The sequence below is a fragment of the Xyrauchen texanus genome, chromosome 40, assembly GCF_025860055.1.
Source record: "Xyrauchen texanus isolate HMW12.3.18 chromosome 40, RBS_HiC_50CHRs, whole genome shotgun sequence".
In the NCBI taxonomy this organism is placed as follows: domain Eukaryota; kingdom Metazoa; phylum Chordata; class Actinopteri; order Cypriniformes; family Catostomidae; genus Xyrauchen; species Xyrauchen texanus.
The window spans coordinates 8466839-8491189 of NC_068315.1; the positions used below are offsets into that span (position 1 = coordinate 8466839).

Genomic DNA, 24351 nt, shown 5'->3' on the forward strand with positions numbered 1-24351 from the left:
AAGGAGATGCTAGGAAAATGTTAGCCTCAGTCACCATTCATTGTACAGTATGTAAGAATTACACCACTTCCTGTTGTCCAAAAAATGAGGCTTCTCTCTTTTTAGTTGAACATAAGCATGTGCTTTGATTCTGAAGGAAACTTCAGAAAAATATATCTAATTATTATGTACACATGCACTGTTAATTCAGGTACAAGGAACAATATCAAGGTAAAAAGTAAATCACTCCGTTTCCAAGGCTTCAATTAATTATTGTTAGATGATGTTCAGTCCACACAAGCCCAAGCAACATGTGCATGCATGCAGGAGAGAGAATTTTTGGCTATTAAAGGAATGTTCCGAGTTCAATACAAACTTTTTCAAAAGTATAGCCTCAAGACATAAACAATATTCATGTAAACAAGTTTTTAGTGTGATAAATCGCTTACTAACCTTATCTGTGTAAAGTTATAGCCGACTTGGTTACAATGATGATGTAATGTCAACAAACCCTAAAACGGCTGTAAATATTACAATTTAAACAACATTAAAGCTCAAATAATACCCATTTTTAACAGAAGAATGAAAGTGCCTTTAAAAAATTATAAACTTCACATTTCTGTTTAAACCCTCCAAAATTGGCCCCATTCACTTCCATTGTAAGTGCATCACTGTAACCTCAATTTTTGCTTTTTTTTTTTAAGCAATGGAGGGAAGTAGAAATACATTTTCGTGGTAATTAATATTATGTCACAAATGCTGTCGATTGAGCTGAAATTGTATTGAACTTGAATTTGAACCCAAAACATTCCTTTAGTTAATTTTTATGGCCAGATGTATTTTTGAAATATTTTAAATACATTTGGGGATATATTTAATATTAAGTATACATTTATAATTTTTTTTATTGTATTTTATATAGGCTACTAATTTTGGTCCTTTTTTTTTTTTTACTCTAAATCTCCACTTTCATTTGTGAAAGTAAAATGTGGTGCTTGTTTTGTTTCACTTTCACATCTGAAAGTGGAGATTTAAAGTTAACAAAGGACTTAAATATTGCTCTGTTTCTCTCCCACACCTATTATATTGCTTCTGAAGGTATGATTTAACCACAGGGGTCATATGGAATACTTTTATGTTTCCTTTATGTGATTTTTGGAGCTACACAGGTCTGATCACCATTTACTTGCATCGTGAGGACCTACAGAGCTGAGATATTCTTCTATAAATCTTTGTTTGTGTTCTGCTGAAGAAAGAAAGCCATACACATCTGGAATGACATGAGGATGAGTAAATGATGAGAAAATATTTGAGTGAACTATCACTTTAACTGTTCTTTAATTTCATTCTAACCGGTTGCCATTTGGAAAGAAGGCAACGGAATACCGGAATCTGACCGAAAAAATACAGTTTCTGCTCAGAACGAACCAAAATGAAAAACATTTTGGTTTTAGTCCCTGGTATGCAGCATGCACCTGGCTGGGCTGGTAGTGGTGTAACCAGCGCTCCAGATGACTACTGTAAGCTCCAGGCTGCAGACAGCGGCGATGCAGCAACAGCAGATCTGCAGGAGAGGAAGGACCTGCCGAGATCACCTCATGAAAAGTGTAGTTGAGTGCCACTGGGTCCTGATGAGCCCTCTGATGCTAGAGAGAGAGACAGCAGTGAAATTAAACTGTTGTTTTTGTTTCCTGCTGATGGCTCTCTATGGCCCTATTTACTCATGTTTGTATTATGATCCATCTCAGGTGATCCGATGAGACACATTACTGCTTAACATGCATTTAAAGGGGTCATGACATGTTTTTTTTTATTGTATTATTATGTTCCCTTAGGTGCAATTATAGTATTAATATATTTTTTTTTAAGAAAAACTTTTAAAATCTAGTGATTTATGACCTTTTCCCACCCTGTTTCTCATCCTCTGATTCAAACAGTCTGTTTTGGGGGCGTTTTCCATTTAAGACTTCAGTGTTAACGCCCACTGTTATGATTGGCTAACGTCAGTGCCTATGTATCAATTATTGACGCCCCCAGCCAGAACAATATGCAAGTAAACTAAGTAAAAACACTGTGATTATTCATAATGAATGAAATTGCGCTTTAAAAAGTAGTTTAAAGTTTAAAATAGATTAGGCCTACTTACAGTTTGCGTCGTCGTTGTTCCCAGAATAGTCGGCACGGACTTATCTTTGAGCAACAGTTTTCTGGCAAAGAAAGCATCATATTGAGATTTGTTCTCAAAACAGTCATCCTTAAAATGTACAGAACAAACGCTTAAGTTAACACTGCCGTGACTGGGTCGATCCGCAAAAAATAAACTGCATCCATTTTTCCCTGACGTCTGGATCTTTCGGCAGCTTATTCAGAGGTTTTGTTTGACCACAGCCAGGAACAGCACATCTGTGTGGCATCGTAATTTTCCTGTGCACAAGTAGTCTCTGTCAGAGCTCGCTGTCCATCGACTGAACACTTGTGAGGCGCACGGCGATACTGAAATGAGCGTAGTTGTCTTGCGCTTAAAGCGTAGTTATCTTGTGCTGGAGGCGGTCATATGCAAACGCTGGTACGTCACTTCTAACCGACACGTCACTTCTAACCATGAATCCAGAACGAGCTGTATTTTGAGCTTGATTAAATAAATGATTCGTTTAGAATGGGGAGGACGTCTTAAAATATTAAACTTGCAGGACGTTTTAATGATACAAAGACCTCTTATATACCAAAAGATCAAGGCAAATTTGGTTTCTCATGTCATGACCCCTTTAAAATACTTCTTTTGTGACAACTTGCAATCAGAAATGAAAGGGGAGGGTCCTTCACTCTTTTCCGGGACGCATCAGGATGCTTTAATGATTACACTACAAATGTGATGTGATCACATGTGTTTCTGACTACCTCAAAATGTGGTTTGAATATTCTGATCACAAAAATCTCCATTAACTCCATTAACACCTGTATTTCATGTGTAAATAGGGACTATATATTTCTGCACACAAAAACGCACCTGGTACCAGGAATACGCCCGGTCAGTGGGGTTGATGAGTATGGTGATTATTTTGGCTCTGGGTAACAGTGCAGCTGTTCTCTTTGGGGCAGTCTCTGTGTCAAAGTAGTTTGCGCTTTTCTCAAACAAGAAGTCTGTGCTCGCGTTAGAGGGTACAGGGAAAAAATCCATATACCTGTAAGACAGACCAGCAGAGTTACACTAATAGCCCTTACTAAATACATTTCCATTTAAATCAAAAAGTTTTTTTTGTTTAGATCTAATGAAGAAATCTGAATAGTGTCATGATGCTAGGGTGTTTTGAGTAGTTGCCAGAGAGTTTTTCAGGGGTTCAAAGTGCTCACCCAAATATCTTAGGATATTTTCATCAGCAGTTATTGTTTGGGTCCCTCCTCCAATCTCAGACTACAGCATTTTATGACTGATTTATTTATTTATTTATTTATTGTCAGCCAGGGGGAAAGTGTACGCTTAATCGCTTAGAAAAGGAATAGCACACCTCTCCTCAACAAACCACACAATTTACGGAAACCTTAAACAAGTTGAATATTAGATGGAGGTTTAATTAAGTAAAAGAAAAATGTACCTCCTAAACTTAAAAAACACTTTCCTAAAAGCAAATGAGAGGTGAACAAAACCCTAAACCTAACCGACTGAGTGGAAAAAGCAAATGCCACATTTTCTGAAGTAACCAATTAATTCTGTTAGTTAATATAGGTTGGTTTGTAATACCAGCATTAAAATCTGTCATTTTTCAAATGATGTGTTAAAACAGATTTTTTTAGCAGAGATGGGCCACTTCTATTAAAACGAACGGGAGAAATTAGAGCTCTGAGTGCCCCATGGTCAACGGATGTAGAAAGGAATTCCCGCCATACATTTAAAAGAGCCAATCACCTTTTAGATATAGACATCACCTGTCAATCAACTCTTTTATAAAAATTTAGTTTTTTAGCGTAATATGAGGTAAAGAATCACAATTTATGATTCCAATATTGTCAAATTATATTGCTGATTTGAAATATGTTCTTTGAGCATAATCTTGACAAACTGTTTTTGAGAATTCAGTCTTTATCCATTCAGTTCGATAGGAGCTGCACTGGCATGACTGGAAATAGCCTCCCGAGAGTGTTCCAAAAATGTCAGACAGTGGACTGACTTGCTAGAAAGACTTTGGTTATAATAAGTGTTTTGATAACAGCAGTGTATGAGTAATAGAGCAAAAATTAAGTGTTTATGATGTCATAATCGGCCGTTGTAGTCGTTATTTGTGTGAAAGTGAACAAAACTCTTGTTGTAGCAACTCGAGTGTTCATTCAACAGGAAACTGCGGTGAAATGTAGAACGTGGCACATCAAATTCTATTTTTAAAAATGTATTTATAGTAACGTTAGATGTAATTTTTTGCTTTAGCAAATGCCACTAATTAACAACAATTTCTGAAACATAACGCACTCTCCCATCATTTGTTCTGTGAGTACAGTGTGTAAGGCTTTGCAAAAATGTGTAGCTGATTTGAAAACAAAGAAAATTAGGCATGCAGGAGTTTCCATGGTTACCAGTCAATGCCACGCTGGTAGTTTGGTCCGCTGAAGAACTGCACCTCTTCAAAGGTGACAGTGCTGGGGAAACTGCTGGTAATGGCAGGGTGGAGGGAGAGAAACAAGTGCAATGCAGTAGTTCCTGGTAAGGACCATAAAAACCAAATTAAAGCCCTGCACAAAGCTGTTGTGATCAAACATTCATCACATTTCTTGGAAATGTTCGAGTACTGTCATTTCTGTCCAAAATTAAGTGTTCTACATCATTAAGCCTGGGTAATTATTTCTTAGTATTGCCGTCCTGTTTTAATTGTTTAATTGACTGACAAACATGTTTTCGTACTCGTGTTACTAAAAACAATCCGACCATATATCAGACTATATAGGGTTCTTATAGCTAAACTGGTAGAGCATGCCACAAGCAACGGCAAGGTCATGGGTTAGATTCCCAGAAAACATTCATATTGACAAACTAAAACAACGTATATCTTGAATGCACTGTAAGTCTTTTGGTAAGTGTTTGCAAAATGTATAAATACGAAGTATATAAAAAAAAATTAAATTGTTCTGTGGTTACCTGTCTTCTGAGGACCAATCACTAGAAACTTGGGTAGTCTGTCACAGGTCTTCTCTTTGGACCAAATGTCTTTGTGTCTCTTGTCATGACATGGATTCTGTTTATTAAAGGGGAATATTTGTTAGTATAATGTGAGCATAAGTTAAAATAAGATTATTAATACAAATCCCTTGTAAAATCCATCATTCTGTGAAATCCATTAGGGAAAATCCAACACAACTTGATATATAAATATATATCTATCTATACAGTGCATCCGGAAAGTATTCACAGTGCTTCACTTTTTCCACATTTTGTTATGTTACAGCATTATTCCAAAATGGATTAAATTCATTATTTTCCTCAAAATTCTACAAAAAATACCCCATAATGACAACGTGAAAGAAGTTTGTTTGAAATCTTTGCAAATGTATAAATGTTTTTTATTTTTTTTAAATCACATGTACATAAGTATTCACAGCCTTTGCTCAATACATTGTTGAAGGACCTTTGGCACCAATTACAACCTCAAGTCTTTTCGTGTATGATATATATATATATATATATATATATATATATATATACACTCACCTAAAGGATTATTAGGAACACCTGTTCAATTTCTCATTAATGCAATTATCTAATCAACCAATCACATGGCAGTTGCTTCAATGCATTTAGGGGTGTGGTCCTGGTCAAGACAATCTCCTGAACTCCAAACTGAATGTCAGAATGGGAAAGAAAGGTGATTTAAGCAATTTTGAGCGTGGCATGGTTGTTGGTGCCAGACGGGCCGGTCTGAGTATTTCACAATCTGCTCAGTTACTGGGATTTTCACACACAACCATTTCTAGGGTTTACAAAGAATGGTGTGAAAACGGAAAAATATCCAGTATGCGGCAGTCCTGTGGGCGAAAATGCCTTGTTGATGCTAGAGGTCAGAGGAGAATGGGCCGACTGATTCAAGCTGATAGAAGAGCAACTTTGCCTGAAATAACCACTCGTTACAACCGAGGTATGCAGCAAAGCATTTGTGAAGCCACAACACGCACAACCTTGAGGCGGATGGGCTACAACAGCAGAAGACCCCACTGGGTACCACTCATCTCCACTACAAATAGGAAAAAGAGGCTACAATTTGCAAGAGCTCACCAAAATTGGACAGTTGAAGACTGGAAAAATGTTGCCTGGTCTGATGAGTCTCGATTTCTGTTGAGACATTCAGATGGTAGAGTCAGAATTTGGCGTAAACAGAATGAGAACATGGATCCATCATGCCTTGTTACCACTGTGCAGGCTGGTGGTGGTGGTGTAATGGTGTGGGGATGTTTTCTTGGCACACTTTTGGCCCCTTAGTGCCAATTGGGCATCGTTTAAATGCCACGGCCTACCTGAGCATTGTTTCTGACCATGTCCATCCCTTTATGGCCACCATGTACCCATCCTCTGATGGCTACTTCCAGCAGGATAATGGACCATGTCACAAAGCTCGAATCATTTCAAATTGGTTTCTTGAACATGACAATGAGTTCACTGTACTAAAATGGCCCCCACAGTCACCAGATCTCAACCCAATAGAGCATCTTTGGGATGTGGTGGAACGGGAGCTTCGTGCCCTGGATGTGCATCCCACAAATCTCCATCAACTGCAAGATGCTATCCTATCAATATGGGCCAACATTTCTAAAGAATGCTTTCAGCACCTTGTTGAATCAATGCCACGTAGAATTAAGGCAGTTCTGAAGATGAAAGGGGGTCAAACACAGTATTAGTATGGTGTTCCTAATAATCCTTTAGGTGAGTGTATATACATACACAGCTTTGGAAAAAATGAAGAGACCACTGCAAAATTATCAGTTTCTTTTCATGTGTCTTGGCATGCTCTCCACCTGTCTTCACATTGCTGTTGGGTGACTTTATGCCACTCCTGGTGCATCACAGTTCCTCCACCAATTTTCAGAGTGGGTGCGAGACACTGTGGCTTGAAGGCCTCTCCAGGTCTCTGTCTAATGATTTGGGGGTGCTTCAGCAAGACTGGAATCGGGCAGATTCTTCTTTGTGAAGGATGCATGAATAAAGACTTGCTTCCTTCTGTTCTGATAATGTTTCCCAACTCTGAGGATTGGTTTTTCCAGCAGGACAATGCTTCATACCACACAGACAGGTCAGTCAATGTGTGGATAGTGGACCACCAGGTCAAAACCCTGTCATGGCCAGCCGAATCTCCAGTCCTGAACCCCATTGAAAACCTCTGGAATGTGATCAAGAGGAAGATGGATGGCCACAAGCCATCAAACAAAGCCGAGCTGCTTGAATTTTTGTGCAAAAAGTCATAAATTCACCCAACGAATAGACAATTTCACATACATGTGAAAGACTGGTAGAGAGCATGCCAAGATGCATGAAAGCTGAGATTGAAAATCAGGATTATTCCACCAAATATTTGCACTCTTCCTAAGTTAAAACGTTAGTATTGTATTTAAAATGCATATGAACTTGTTTTCTTTGCATTATTCGAGGTCTGAAAACACTGCATCTTTTTTGTTATTTTGACCAGTTGTAATTTTCTGCAAATAAATGCTTTAAATGACAATATTATATTTTCATTTGGAATTTGGGAGAAATGTTGCCAGTACTTTATTCTATAAAGTGTTCATAAAAATGTAAATTTTACTCAAACATATACCAATAAATAGTAAATTCAGAGAAACTGATAATTTTTCCAGATATTTTCTATATATATATAATTAATGTATTTATTTTTTCTCAGGGAAGTCAAGGTGATGCGTATATAAAAATATATATATAATTTAAATGATAGGATGGACTTAATTTCCTACAGCTGCCGTAACTGAATAAAAGCAGCGTTGGGATTTCTCCTGTTAATATGTATTTGAGTGGTCTGTAATCTCCCCAAATAATTTCTCAGATTCACCAAGAACAAAGAAGTTCATTAAGTTTGACAGAACCAATAAACTGTAATTGCACCAACCTGCCACAAGGGGTCTCTCTCGTCAGGGAAAATCTGGAAGTATTTGTGAGCGAGGCGGATGGGAGGCAGAGTCTGCAGGCGCAGGTGAGTCCAGCACTGCACAAACCTCACCAATGACTCAAAGGTGTACAAGCCCAGCCGGTCATTGCCATAGTTCGACAGGTGAGTCATGAATATACTGACCTACCCATGGGAGAGGCAGGGGACAAGTAGGTCAAAAAAGGCATTTTTTTGTCTTTTATATAGCATAAATATCTGAGATGTTGGCTACATGTTGGATCTGCATCCGTGTGTGTGTGTAAGACTAACTGGATTAAGCAGCACTGTAAGAAAGAGCTCTCCTCCACGAATGCTTTTGTCCAGCTCCTGAGGGCCTCCTGGATAATCTTTATAGAAGATGGTGTGTGTGAAAAGCCCACACGTCTGCCGAGGGAGAACCTGACACACAAAACCACACAATACATATTTAGATGCCACTATAGAAAATTATTGTATATTTATACAGTATTTTTCCTCTTCAGAAAAGATATCGAACCCATTTTTTGTGAAATGAAGCTACATTCAAACAGAAAAACTGTGTCTGTTATAATTTATATTCCGCACAGTTGCTCATCTTTTCATTGACACAATTCCCAATGCAATCTAAAAACTCAAATAAACAGCCCTAAACGAACAAGTTAGAGGCACAAGCTGTTTTCCTTGGAAATTACAAGAACATATATAAGCTTAATGGCTACAAACAATCAAGAATTCTTAATGCATAAATGCTGTGGATTTCCAGGTTTTGAATGTAGAAGTAAACTATAGGGGGTAACTTCTTTCACTTTAAATGGGAGACTTGGCTTGTTCTTACCTGTATGCCATTGTATATAAAGCCCCTTCGGTAGCGGGCAGGCCTGAGATGAGGATACTCCTCTGTGCTGGTCACCTTGATGGCCCACACACTTTTCCAGGCCTCATAAAGCTGACTGTGCACAGGATACACACCTGAGTGATGGGGGGCTACAGCGTAGCCCATGTCTGTGGGGATCCCATGCTCCTGAAACACCATAAAGAGACAGATGTCAGTTGTTTAGCCTAATGTTTAAATGTCTAGGCTGGTAACTGAAAGGCTGTAGACCAAAATACTGTAAGGTGCGGTCTATGAGCTTTGGCTGTGAACTGATATGCAACTGCAATGCTATCAATAAAACTAGAAATTCAAGTTCAAAGTTTGATGTAATTCAAGTTCAAAACTGCAAGAACCACATTACAGCGACCACGAGAAGGCTACCCCATGTGACTCTACCCCTCCTAGCAACAGGACCAATTTGGTTGTTTAGGAGACCTGGCTGGAGTCACTCAACACAACCTTTATTCGCAACTCCAGGGGTGGTAGTCAGCGTCAATACTCGCTGAGCTACCCAGGCCTCCAGTGATGACCGATTCTTGAACGAATCATTCTTTTGAGCAAATTCTCAAAAAGTAACTGGTCGAGCCAGTTCACAAAATCTAAATGAATGTAACTTTAGTTCTATCAGGAAGACTCGCAGACTGGAGTAAAATTTAAGATGACATTTATTTGCTGAATATGAAACAGGAATGTAATGTCTCTGTTTGGCGTAAGCCCCGTCTGGTGGAACTGTCAGATCCTGCCGGAGATAGGAGGCGAACGGCCATTACCGCTACCGGAAGCCAGTGATTATAGTTATAAATATGGATATTTTCCTTACAAAAGCGCATCACTTTGCTTCAGAAGGCCTTTATTAACCCCCTGGAGCAGTATGGATTACTTTATTTGATGGATGGACGTGCTTTTTTGGGCTTCAAAATCTAAGGTACCATTAATTCCCATTATAAAGCTTGGAAGAGCCAAGACATTTTTTTTTATATAAGTCCGATTGTGTTTGGCTGAAAGAAGAAATTCATATACACCTGGGATGGCTTGAGGGTGAGTAAATTATGGGATAATTTTCATTTTTAGGTGAACTAACCCTTTAAGTAGGCATTTTTACTTGATGTTATTAATAAAAAAAAATTAAAAAAAAATACAAATATATATAAATATATATATAAATATATATATTACATTTTCCAGTTTTATTTGTATTTTTCTTAATCAATTTTGTAGCTAACTGTGATGGAGGTTTTCAAGAAATATTCATTTTAATTAACTTATATCAGCAACAACATAGTAAAACAATGCTAAATGCAGTCGACTAGTAGCCTGAGACTGAATTCGAAATGTTGGACTCATACAGGCTAGGTGGCTCTTACGAGTTACTAGAACCAACGATTAACGATTCAAATCTACAGGCAGAATCGAAAGTTAGCTTTTTATCGTGTCCAACTCAAAAGGAACCGAATGAGCCGGTCCAAATAACTTTCGAAGTTTGCAGAAGATTACCGAGGAGTCTGATGCGTGAGCTGCTAATGCTATGCGCATGCATGAACCGAACACTTGAGCGAGCATGGGTGTATGTTTCTTTAATAACAAATAAAACGTACTGGAAATATGCTTATGAATAGTTTTATTAAATAAGATTCTGATTAAAACACACAAAAACATTTAAGATGAGATTTGTAAATTTGACATGTTTATTCTGCATGCAGAATATATTTAAAATTGTTATAAGATGAATTATGGTTTCTGGTGAGTTAAGTCTAATTTATTCTCTTCATATGCTTTAGACATATAGAACATATCCACGTTTCTGCATCAGTGTCTGTATTTGGTGCTTTAGGTGCAAACTTTAATGTAGGAAAATCATCCAAGATGTAATAAATAAAACAAGCAGGATCACAGAATGAAACACTGATGACAATAAACAACCTTATTATTATAAATGAATTGAATAGAAGTAATAATAAGCCATATGGCTTATTTGAATGTTTCAGAGAGAATCCTATTACACCGGGATGTTAAAATCAGTGACATCATTTTAAGTGCAGACCATTTATCATTAAGTGATGACATAAAAGAACTGCTGAATCAAACCATCCAACAGAACCAGTGCATGGAAACGAATCATAGAATCGTTCTAACTACAGAATCCTTCAGCACTGGACACATTCACGGAGGAATAAAAAAATTAAATAAACAATGATCGGCATAGATTTTTACCAATAACTAGTTCCAAAAGCTACTATCGGTGCTGATTAATCTGTAAAATTGATATGTCGATCTACCTCTAGTATTAACTGATTAGAATCAAGAAACAAACCAATTCTAACCAACCCTAACCCTATTCCCAATGCCGTGCTTTAAGATAGGATTAATATAGTGTATTATTTGGCATATTCTGACCTGTGCAAACTGCTTGTTGAGTCTCATTTGTTCTGCAAGCACGCTGACGTTGTGGAAGAGATGAGGCTGCATGTGACTCCACATGTGTGGAAACCACCAGAACTCCTGCCTGTGTCTGAGTAGAGTATCATCACCCTCATCTTCCTCATCTGTACCTGAAGAGCAAGGGCACAAAGTGGGCATGTTTGTGTGCAGATGGAGGTAGCGGTTATCTGTATGACTCCTACAACTCCAACTCCACCATACCTGTATGGAAAAACTTGCCAGAGAATCCGAGGTTGAAGGTAAAATTGGGAACCAGAGAACGAAGTTTGTTTTGTGTGTGAAGCAGTGCCTAGTGGGGAAAATGAAGAAAAAACATATTTCAGCCAGTGCAGAACACACAGTTTAAATAGTGTGTGTATATGATGCAGATGATGATAGGCTATTGTAGAGTAAGATGGGGTAGGCCTTTATGAAGTTATTCCATGTTAATAAAAACTAAGGGTGGGCAGTATGATCAAAATCTTACAATCAAATGTGATAATAATATATCTCAGTAATGATACATTTCACAATCCAGTGAATAAAAAATGTAGCAAATTTGAAAGTTTTTTTTTTTTTACTTGATGTACACAAAAAAAAAAACACACAATTTAACAATATTATTCATAACAAATGATAGGTCACACATTATGTTACACAAAGATTTAACAGTAAAAGTAATATTTTAAATCGGATAGTTCCAATTCAAAATTCTGACTGGATTAGAAGTATCTGAAACCATTGTTTAAAATCAGCCGATCTACTATTATACTATTGGTGTGATGTTGCTCAGTACATGTAAACATTTAAACTCTGCTTTGCATTACACCTTTTAATTACATTCTCACTCATCTTGACTTGTTTGGGACACATACCACTCTGTATTTTCAAATTACTCTATATTTCTTAATATCTCTCATGTGTAAATACTATATAAATTCTGTACATGCCAGCACAAATATATGTACTGTAGTGTATGGTATGAACAGTATAGCAGAATTCTACTGGTTGATACACATCTACTACTGAAAGGTAAATACTGTTATACCACCCTGTCCTTGTTATGAAAAGTATTTGTATAGATTATTTTGATACTATAAAGGAAATAAGGGTTTACAAAGGTGTAGAAAAGCGAGCCATATAAGGCTAGATCTTACATAACAAAATCAGGGGCAAAAAAGTAAAAGGTGAGAAAAAATCAAAAGGATAAAAGATTAAATATAAAAAAGATTGTCCTTACCCGGAAAAGAAAAAGCAAGAGCAAGTTAGAGAAAAATGAAAGAGAGACAGAAATGTGAAAACCTCAGCCATGTCATTGCTTTTGGTGTGGTGGGCCACACAGAACCCCCTGTGAGAACTTATCAGCTCAAATTAAATATTGAGCCAGTCTAATTAGCCCCATGCTAGCCTTCAGCTAAAACACTTTCACTCTGAGGAAATGAGAGACAGAGAGAGAGAGAGATAGAAAGAAAGAAAGAATGCCATGCTCTGCTGCATTACAAACAAGCTCTCCCTCTCGCACAATAATCAAGGCTCTCTACAAACAACAGCAGAGAGAAAACATCTCCCTGATCCATATTAAGCTTGCTAATTCATTAGCTTCATTTCAGTCATAGAGGAGCTCTGGGAGTGTGAAGGGAGTCAGAGAGAAAAAAGATCAGATTTTTCAAACAAAAGAGCAGCAGGATAGTTGGTGGAGAAGGAAGTGGGTCAGGTCTCATTGAGGTCTGATTCCCCATCAACCCTACAAATTCTTAATTGTCTATCAAAAGTAAAGAATTTTTACATTTTATGAAGAAAATGTGAGTGGTGCTTGCCAATGCAATGTTGCCGCCATGATGCTGAGCTATTGTGGATATTTGCCAGGGCTGTGCTATGCAGTTGATTAGGTGTTATAAGCATTTATTAGTATGTTGTCAGTGTTTTCTGGTTGGTTAATTGATGTTTAATTACTGGCACAAGTAAAATGAGCCCAATCCCAAGTCTCTTTGATATTCTGGGGTCAGCTGCACCACCCATACACAAGTTACAACTTAGCATACTTGTTGCATAAATGGGCAATAAGTCACAACTTTTATATATTTGAACGATGCACCATTGAAACGTAACGCCATGTTTAAACTAAGTATTTATGGAAGTCTCCGACCAGGAGGAACAGATGGAATAAGAAGGCAAACCGATTGGATTACAACAATAAACTCATGTTGTGTGTGAAAGATTTAATCTTTTAGCATCGTGTGACCCCACGTACAGATGCATGGACATTGTATTTTGGCTTTGCTATACGCAACCCATAATTTAAGTTAATTTAAACCAACTGATCTCATTTCAGAGGACTCTGGGCTGTCAGTAAAGGCATTGTGACAAAACAGCATGGTTCCGAACACTGCAGAGTTTGTCTTTTGGAGAAACGGCAACAAAACTACATCTGGTCAGAAATCTTATTAAGTTTTTACATTTAAACCTGTTTGAGTCATAAGACTAGAGGCTCTAGTTTCATCTGTTACTGTATGCCATATTTAAAATGTGAACGTTTTATCATGAAATGCTACTCTTTTAAACACAATGTACACTACTGTACACTTTAGCGCTATTTTGCCTTAGAAATCTTATAATTACTGTGCACATTGAGAATCAACGGGTTCATCCAAAAGCTGAAAAATTGCTTTCAGAGGCTTTATATAGGGTTAGGATGAAAATAAGGTGCTTTTCAAACTGTTCTGAGACCAGTGCATATAGACAGCACACTGGAGGTTAAGTAATTCACTAAATTGGGAGCAAAGGAGCATCCTATAGCTTTCCTATGCAGCTAAGTGCATTCACTTCTAAAATCCGACCAAAAGTTTTAGTTACAGACTGCAGATGATTTTTGGACCACACAACATGTTTGGTAGACATGGGACAATGGCAATCAGTGCATACAGTAGATTCAGAATTTATAATGTATAATTTTATTTTAACATGGTTGGAAGTGATTGGATGATGCTGGCCATTACTTTGAATTTCTTATGCTAATTTCTGATTGGTAAAATGCTGCAGCACTGACTCTCACTTTTTTGACAGTGCAAAGAGAGAACATTGAGATTTTTGTGACAAAGTAGAAATAAACATTGTAACAAAGTCAAATAAAGTTGGGCAATAACGTGTGGCAATAACGAAATTGCCAAGCAAGTCGCAAACTGCCGACTCCTCCCACAAAAAGCAGATGAAAAAGCTCTTACCTCCACATCTGCCACTTTCATGCGTGTCCCCTCCTTCCCAACAAAGATGTCATCCACGTCCACTAGCAAAAATCTGTCCAACGACAGACTCAACCGTCTACCAGTTAAATAACCCACAGCATCCACAAACAACAGCTTGTGCAGCCAAAAAGATAAATTGCCACCGAAAAACACCCGTTGGATTCCATCATAAAGGCCTAAGTCCTGAACAACTGTAGCCAGCAGCACTCTCTGTTGGTGGGAGTGTGTTGGGACCTGATTGGGTTCTGCTGGTCTGGGGCTAGCTAACAGAACCGGCTCATAGGTGCTGTGGTTGGACAGGAAGGTGGTCCAGTTGTCTGCAGGAAGAGGGCCAGGTTCCAGTTCATTAGGTTTGGTGATGTAGAGCAGGGGGGCAGCAGGGTTGACTCTGTAATCCCAAAGTGGAAGGTTGGAACGCAAAAATAAAGGGAAGCCTCTGAGCTGAGCACTGGATGGCGAGTTTTCATTAGCACGGTAAAAGCCGATGATTCCTACTCCATAGTCTTGACAGTATTTATCAAGTAACTGCCGGTTCCATGAGTCCAAGTTGACATACTTGAGCAAGTTCTCGTAGACAATGAGCGTGTATCGCCCGCGACCTCGCCAAGCTAAAGGAGGCATGTCTCCCTTCCCTGGAGCGATTTCAGTGTGGTAATGAAAGCGGCTTGACTCTAAAATGGCAACGATCTCTTGTCCAAGTTGGGAATAGATGCTCTCCACAAAGAGTAGTATCACAGGCTCTGTCCGGGAGTTGTCCACTGTTCTTACTGGGTGTCGCCGCAGGCTGACTTGCGATGGCAAGTATAGTGGAGTCCTTTGTCTTCCACCAACTAATGATGCAGCGACACAATCACCCAGTGGGAGCGGCAAAGGGGCCTCCTTGATCTTGGGTCCAGCACTGACGTGGTAAGCTAGATAGGCCATGGAGAGCAGGCAGAAGAGGATGAGCGCTAAGATCAAGCGGTGGAGACCTTGATGCCGGAGAACTCGAGCCAACTTCCTTACTCCAGCCATGGCTGACTGGGCCAGGTGGGATGACAGGGACAAAGAGAGTGCCAAGACTCTCACTGAGAGAGGGGTAGAGGAAAAGAAGATCAGGAACTAGACAGGAGTGGAGTTGCCCTGCCAGGAAACAACCTTTAAATCTAGGTCACCATGATCCCCATAGCCTGCGACGAAGTCGCCACTGCTCTGAATTCTCAGTTCTTGTTTCGCACCCCCTTTGTCCATAAAACAGCTCTACAGGTAAGCAGCTGGAGGCATCATGTGAAGAGAGAGCTTGTGTTCTTTCGAGCGTTACTCCTTAAGTCAAAAACTTTCTGGGGGATGCATCTGTTTGAACAAATGTGGTGGGAGAAAAGACTTCTAGGAGAACCACCTGTTCATTCTGAAAGAGAAACAAAGTAAAGGTTAGAAGGATCGAAATAAGCCTGTATACCTTAATGATACTTAGATGAGGCAATTTTCAAACACCTACACTCTGGATAAGCATAGCTTAGTAATAATAATAATAATAATAATAATAAAGATAAGTTCTAGGAATATTCATGGAAATGTCACAAACAGGGAATACAATTTTTTGTTCCATTTTTACATCAATATTTGTAGGAAAATTAGATTGACCACCACTCAGAACAAGTGTGAGTGAAGACAAAACTGCATCATTTGGTCAATGATCCCTTATTTATTTGATTCCTACCAAAATGCAAACTCAAAATGAGCTCATAATATGTCTATAGCTTGTTTAATTTGTAAAACCTTAAATATGCTTAAGTTTTCCACATGCCTTCTAATGCATATGACGGAAATTTCGTCATCTGCACAGTCTGCATGGACTGTCCACATACAGAAACGTTTTTGTAGCCCCGCAAACCTGGAGTTGACAGTATTAAAGTGCATCACAAAGCAATCATAGCATTTATGCATCAAATGTGTTAAGAGTATTATCTTTAAAAGGCTAGAACGTTCCACTATGCAAGTGATGTAATGACACACAGAAAACAAAGCACACCCTAGCTTTAAGGATGTACAGATACTTTGTACAGCCAGACTCCAAGAGTTTTTGTGTAATAATAAACACGCTGGAATCAAGGTGCGCTAATTCCTCGCATTGTTTTTTTTTACTAATGTGCCTATGCTCTACTGGCTCTATAATGAAGTTCAGCACTTGTTGTGCAAAGAACCAAAATCCAATTAAGATAAATGAAAAATCAAGTGATTAAATTATTCCAATATATCACAGTTTTTTAAACGCAATACACGTAACATAAGAATCATAATTGTTTATGTGTGTACATAACTTGTTCATGTTCCGTGCTGATTCCCACACCAAACAAGAAGAGTCACAAAATAATTGTGGGAATTTCTGAATGGAATCATGCTGCTATCTGAACTGTACTCTTTTATCCTCCCAGGAAAACACTTTGGCGAAGAGCCTCTCCCTGGGGTCAACATATAAAAGAAGGGGCCACTCAGTGCCTCCATAGAGAGTAATGAAGGTGAGCCATCTGCTGATTTTTCCATTAGATGACACACATAAGCACACACTCAATCACTCATACACGTATACACACAAACACACACAAACACATGAGACCTTTTCCCAAAAATAACTCCAACCCATACCAGCCCATAGTCATGCTCCCCTGATATAAGCTTTCAGGTGTGACTGGAAAATGTGTGCTAGTGTGGGTCAGTGTGCTATGTGTAGCCTATACGTAGCATGTCTATACAAAGAGGGCATTAAGTACTAAATGTCAGTGTGGTGGTCTGATTACTGCAAAAATATATTTTCTTAATCAGTATTTTATATCGTTTTCCACTAAAAATATCTAAAACTCCTTAAAACAAGATAATAAGACTTATTTTAAGACAATGTACTATATAGTATTATATTAATGTAATAATACTATATTGAATAAAGTAATTTTTTCTTTCTTTTTTTTTCATATTATTTTCTTGTTTTAAACATGACCCTCATTATTATTATTTTTTAATTATTTATCGATTTGATTCAAGATGAATATTCTAAAATGTTCTTAAGTAAATTCATCTTGTTTGAAGTATATTTTGATAGTTCTATTGGAAAAGAAGACAGAAACATGTATTAAGAAAATTATTTTTGGCAGTGTTTATCATAAGTTGGTTTCTGTTCCATGCTGTCTTCAATGACATTTGATTACTCTTTATTATCTTAAATGGAAGCCATGGAAATCTTTGGTGGATCCAACTTATCAGATTGTACTGTAGATGCAGCAGAAACCTGAAGCTGTGAGAAATGTGAGTTCTAATTAAGTAGGCCCAGCAATGACCCAAACAAGTCCCGTTGCCTCTGGAATTATCACCTTTAACACCTGGTATTAGTCTTTGCAAGCAGTTCTTTCAATCTCATAAGCCTAAAACACAAAAGTAATTTTGGGGCATCTGTATTCAAAGGGCACAGGGAAATATCATTAAGTTTGACATACTGCATTAAGCTTCTATTAAGTTATGGTCTAAATTCTCTCACTGCTTTTATTAGTTAAAAGTGCAGAACAAGCTGCGGATGTAAAGCCTTTTCTGCACCACAGATCCAGAGAGTTCCATTAACATGGCACATTTCAATGATTAATCTCTGAGAGGGGGAAAAAAACAGAATGGCAGCGCAAGAGGAATTTCAGAGATAACATATAAGCTGACTTAACCTTTTATCTAACATTATACCAAATAAATGGATATTTCCAGTTGCCAAGAATAACTTTGATAAAGAATTTAGCAAAAAAAAAAAAAAAATATTACTAAATTCTTTGGTCATAATTCTGATCATGCAAATGCCTTTTCGCACCAAACAGCGATTTCTTGCTGCGATAATTTTTTTTACAGAAACAATGGTTTCCAAATGAGTCCTTCACACCTGGAACGAATATTCGCACCAAATTGCGTGCCGACAAAGCAAAGCTTTTTTTACCGTGAGTATGAGAAGAAGGAGTAGAGTTATAGAGCCAATGAATGGATGGGGATTATTAGGAGGCCATGATTGAGAAGGGCATATGGGGGAAATTTGGCCAGGACACGGGGTTACACTCCTACTCTTTACGAGAAGTGCCCTGGGATTTTAAATGACCACACAGAATCAGGATCATGGTTTAACGTCTCATCTGAAGGATGGTGCCTTTTTACAGTATAGTGTCCACATCACTTTACTGGGGCATTAGGACCCCCTGCTGGCATCCCTAACACGCAACACCACCATGGATTGCATTACATTTGCGTATTCAGAACATTTCAGCATGGATTGTATGTTTTCACGTCAGATCAGCATGGACTGCTTGTGAATCAGTCAATACATGATTCAAGCTTTGCAAAGGAACTGTTATTGAATTAGCATTATTAAAGATGGGGAAGTTAAAAACTCTATTGGACCAGACACAAAACTGTAAGGAGTTTCATTCAAGAATAATTCAAATTTCATGAATGTTTTTTTTTAGTTAAGGTGCCACTGTGCTTAATGTATTTGGATGCAATGTATTAGGTATACGTTCTGTGTAAACCCTGAAATTTAATTTTATAATGTTGTGGAGCTTGTCGTTCATTTTCTTCCGATTTAGTTTCAAATATGGCTGTATTGGAGGGGCTGCACGATGTTAGCCGATCATAACAGTGGGTGTTTACATTGAAGTCTTAAAGGGCCAGAGAACTTAAAACTCAGCGTTTCAGACAGGGGGCCAGAAATAGGGTGGAAAATTTATATATTATTAAATTACATTTTGGTGCAAAAAAAAAAAAACTTTACTAACATTATAAGTGGACCTCAGGGAAGATAATATAATTATAAAAAAAGAGTATGTCATGACTCCTTTAATAAACAACTGTACGGATTTTAAGCATTTTTATTCACTAAATATGAATAAAATGAATGCTGTGCACTGTATGTCTTTGTATCAAAATGCCTTTGTATACTAAAAACATGGTATTGTATCCTCCAAATATTTTTTCTGTGCAAGTATTAAAATATCTAATAGGGGAAGTGGTGGCTCAGTGGTGGCTCACTGACTGAAAGGTTGGGGGTTCAAACCCCAGCACTGCCAAGATACCACTGTTTGGCCCTTGAGCAAGGCACTTGACCTTATCTGCTGCAGGATCGCTGTTTCATGGCTGACCCTGTGCTCTGACCCCAGCTTAGTTGGGATATGCAAAAACAACTGCATTTCATTGGCTCTGTACACTGCACAATGACAATAAATTTGAATCTTAATTATAGGTCAGACTGAATGGTTTTGTTGGGTGAGGTGTATTTATTGCATTATATAGACTCATTGAGCGTTTAAATGCTGTCACGTTTAATTAGTAACATGTTTTGAGCAAATTTAGATACACATGCAATAAGATACAATAGTTTAGTTCAATTTGACAACATCAGTCATTATATGTGTGCATTACACCTTGATTTTAAACAAATGTAAATACTTAACACAAGTACTGCACTGTATATACAGAATGACTGGCAGTGGCATGCAATCAGTATTGTTCCAAATGATAACATGTTTTAAACTTTAATATTATTTTTTTACACTCAATTCTTTCTAATCACCCTTCAGACTGTGCACATGATAATACTGCTAGTCAACTCGTCCAGCAAGTGAACTGAAATAGTTTGTCAAGTGTCTCAAATATTTTCTTTCTCATTGAGCAAATCATTAAGAAACTCTTCATCACTGTTGCAGCTTTTAGAGGAATCAGTTTTCTTTTTCGATCTGCTTGTGAAGTACTTTTTTCTTCTCATCTGTCATAGGTGGAGGGCTGACCAGCTGAAAGGTGCATTGAGCCACCTACCATACCATGGTCAAATTGCTTGTCGATTCACGGCAGTCATTCACATCACTTGTTATGTGCAAGGACCATTTCTCAGCGATTCACCTTTCACAACTATGTCGCCTTTGGTTTTAAGCCTCCTTACTGCCATATCTAGGTTAAGTCAATATTATGGTTTCAAGATACCAGAATAAGCTGGCATATGTCTGTATTAATCAGAGGTTTTGGTCATGTAAATTGAAAGTGTAAAATAAATGCATTAATCTGATTACTATAACCAGGTTAAGACAATATTCCAGTTTGCAGATATCGGAATACGACAACTGGCATATGCAGGTCATGTAAATTGTGAGCATCATTGTAACAGCATAAGGACGGGCAAGGAGAAGCAGTAACCAGCTGAATATTCAACATAAAGGTTTAATGATAACTCAACTTAAAACAACATAAAACATAAGATGCACTTATGTGAAACTGAACTGGCGCCTCCGGCTAGTCTTTATCCCTCTCTCGGCTGATTAGCCCGATTCAGGGCCGGCCATGTGTCCTCACGGGCCGGCCTTGCCCTCCTCCTCGTCACACTCCTACATTGCCCGACTCAGGCCAGGGAAACCCCCAGCATGACGCAATCCATTCCTGGAGGGGGGGGGGCGTTATCTTCTGGCAGTGCCTGCCGGCAGGTCTTCCCCGCCTTTTGGAGCCCTGGGAGAGAAAGGTGGAATGACAGAGAGAGAGAGAGAAAAACTTGCTGGCCGCCTCCCGGGCACGCTGTCGCCCAGTCCTCAAACGCTCCTTAGCCCACTGGCAGACACCAGCTCACTCCTCCCCGGCAGCGAGTCCTCCGGCCCCTGGCGGACGGATCCGCTCCTCCCTTTCTTCGGCAGAAGGCAGCGGTTCCTCTGGCTCTCCGCGGCTGGCAGCGACCCCTCTGATCCCAGGCAGACGGCCGTGGCTGCACCCCTGGCAGATTGCAGCAGCAAGAACTCCGCGCATCCCTACTCCCTCCCAGGTTTCAGCACCAATGTAACATATAAAGGATGGGCAAGGAGGAGGCGGGAACCGGCTGAACAGTAAATGAAGGTTTAATGTAAAACTCAGCTTAAAACAACATAAAACACAAGACAAACTGACACACAAAGCAGCCGCATGAGTCACTCTCTCTCGAACTGGCCCCTCTGGCTAGTCTTTATCCCCTCCCGGATGATTAACCCGATTCAGGGCTCGAAATGTGTCCTCAGGGGCTGGCCCTGCCCTCCTCCTCATCACAGTCATGTACAGTAAATGCTTGAACATGATTGCCATAACCAAGTTCAGCCAATATTCAGTTTTTTAGCAGAACATTCATTTATGTCTAAGCAGTTTTATAAGAAACAGACAATTGTGAAAGTCCAGCTGTGTTGTCCTTTTTTCAGAGAATGTTTCTCCTCTTTTATTTTTTCTTTATACAGTATGTAATATTTTGTTAAGCATATGGCATGGTCAAAGATGCTTTTCAAGAACATTTGATTTGAACAGAAGCAGTGTAGTCTGTTACCATAGCGTGAAGTGAGACCTATACCGAGCAGCTCCACAGAGGCTAACGAGGAAGAGCAGAATGAGTTCAGCCTGAGGGGAGTCTAAAGGCCGCCAGCCTCATGACACACACAAGCCGATGGCATTCTACAATAGTCCTTAGGACACTTTCTTCCCACGGCACTCAGAACACTTTAAGTGATTCCACAAACACATTCCTTTTGACTTTGGTGTACGGTTCCATTCCTTCCTCTGTGGAATCATTATCCCGGCCAATAGGGTTCTGTTCTTCCAGGCTAATGCAGTCAGGATTGTGTGCGTCTGGCCAAGAGAACAGCATTATGCAGCACTGTAAGCCACCTGTTCTATGGAATGTCTTCTCAGCTTTATATAAAGACAGAGTCTCAGGTGCCCACTGGTTGAAAGATGACCCACAGGTAAAATAAGGACAAGGACTTCTGCAGGAGCTATTAGAGATGTGATTTATGCTGTTGTGTCCTAGAATTAATTTAACTGTTGAGCTTGAGGCACACTATGCATATAAGCGTTCATACACCAAACATACACCTAAAGGGTAAAAAACTTTTTTTTTTTTTGTACATTATAAATAATTAACGTTACATTTTAAGCAAGTTAATTCCTTCTGCAAGTACTGTAGATGTAGTCCCTGACATGTAAACTAAGATTACTAGTTGGCTAATATGTGTGCTGGACAGGAATATACACAGTACCTTAGTAAACAGGTGGTGTGCATCATAGCTGTTATTATATTTTGTTATTACTGTATATGCTAGAAAGCTGTCTTGACCAAGCATCCAGGACTGGAACTATTGGTTCTACTCACTACAAATTAATCTAATTATTATTAATTTCACTACTGGAGTTTTTCCCCCCTTTTTTCACAGCATGGTGGAGAACATACAAGAAACTAGATAGGTACATTTCCTGAAGAAAATGTGAGTGGTGCTTGCCGTGGCAAAACTCGTCAAATAGCCTGCTTGAAAAGAACAGAAATTGTGGTCATAAATAAATCAACCCAGAAGTCTGTATAATGTTCTGGTGCAGAAATATGTGATTTGTTAGTAGGTTGCTAGGGTAACCCCATGTGGTTGCTAGGCAGTTACCATAGTGATACTAATCAAGTGTCCTTGCCATCCTGATTGAAATAAGTCAAACCGGAAGTCTGTATGTTTTTGTGATGCAGAGATATGTGATTTGTTACTCGGTTGCTAGGGTAAGCCCATCTGGTTGCTAGGCAGTTACCATAGTGATACTAATGAAGTCTCCTTTCCATCCTGATTGAAATAAGTCAACCCGGAAGTCTCTACGTTTTTCTGATGCAGAGATATGTGATTTGTTACTCGGTTGCTAGGGATTATAATAAGATGAGGGGGAAGAGTCAAGAAATGTTTCAAGCCAGATTCAAACTAAGCTCAACCACAAGTCTAGTCTACACACTCAAGAAAAAAGATTGTAGAGATTGTAGATGTTAACGAACAATTAAGAAGTTTTATCTCCCATTGCTCTATCTTCTAAAAATCAAAGGCGCACAGAGATAACCGCTCTCATTAGCCAATTATAAATATTTTAAAGCAGAAGATTACAGTTAAATAGTTCTCTATTAGTCTGGATATTCATCACATGAGAGATTTAGCGAGAGAAAAGGTGTTACTGTGGAAGTGAGGAAGTTTAACTATAATTAGGTTGCTAAAGTAGCACCATCTCTCAAATGACAGATTGAGAGTCTCAATATGTGGCTGACAAAAGCTTATTGAAAAAAGAAACTGCATGTAGGAGAGAGAAGTAGGTAAATAACAAGTTAAGTCTGAAAATGCATTTAAGGTAAACGTGAAATAAAAATTGACCCTATATACAGTAGGTCCCAGTCTTATTGTGCTTCATTTTGGAGAATGTCTTTCCAAAGAAAAAGTCTGGGAAAAAGTCTTCCTAATTTATCAACCAAAAGGTAATAACATGCTATGCCTCTGAAATGACTTTCCTTTTAGGCTGACATCACAAAACCCTCTTATTTTTAAACCCCTCTTTTCCAACCACTTGGCTCCATTCAGGTACGAAACACACTTTCGCAATCCAATCAATTCCAGATGGATAAAGTCAAGTCCTACTCTAAATTTTTTCTTGTTTTGTATCCCGTTTCATCATGACAAGCGATAAAAGCCATTTCAGTATTGTTCATTGTTAGTTCATGATATCTAATCCTTTAACTCATGTTAACAAATAGAATCTTACTGTAAAGTGTTAACTCTTTTTTTTGCTCCATGTAAATCTACGTTTTTGTTCCAAGAGATGAGTGAAAGGGCATTTAGCCAATCACTTGATTTCTATTTCCATTGTGTCCCGCTATTTAGCTCGGCACACTGCAGAATCTCATTGGTCTAAAATCTTGCTATATATAACCGTA

At 38.6% G+C, this 24351-nt stretch overlaps 1 protein-coding gene across 1 annotated transcript in view; it reads right to left on the reverse strand.

Moving 5' to 3' along the window:
- The window catches only part of LOC127633452 (bifunctional heparan sulfate N-deacetylase/N-sulfotransferase 2-like), a 122002-nt gene that overhangs the window by 5150 nt on the left and 92501 nt on the right, over nucleotides 1-24351 (reverse strand). Inside the window, exons 2-11 of the mRNA XM_052112553.1 lie at nucleotides 14607-16014; nucleotides 11608-11695; nucleotides 11362-11516; nucleotides 8929-9114; nucleotides 8385-8513; nucleotides 8076-8258; nucleotides 5105-5201; nucleotides 4546-4669; nucleotides 2987-3161; nucleotides 1455-1625 (exon numbers count right to left, since the gene is read on the reverse strand). Coding sequence (XP_051968513.1) covers nucleotides 1455-1625; nucleotides 2987-3161; nucleotides 4546-4669; nucleotides 5105-5201; nucleotides 8076-8258; nucleotides 8385-8513; nucleotides 8929-9114; nucleotides 11362-11516; nucleotides 11608-11695; nucleotides 14607-15641 — 2343 coding nt within the window. The 5' untranslated portion in view covers nucleotides 15642-16014. The remainder of the gene's footprint in view (nucleotides 1-1454; nucleotides 1626-2986; nucleotides 3162-4545; nucleotides 4670-5104; nucleotides 5202-8075; nucleotides 8259-8384; nucleotides 8514-8928; nucleotides 9115-11361; nucleotides 11517-11607; nucleotides 11696-14606; nucleotides 16015-24351) is intronic.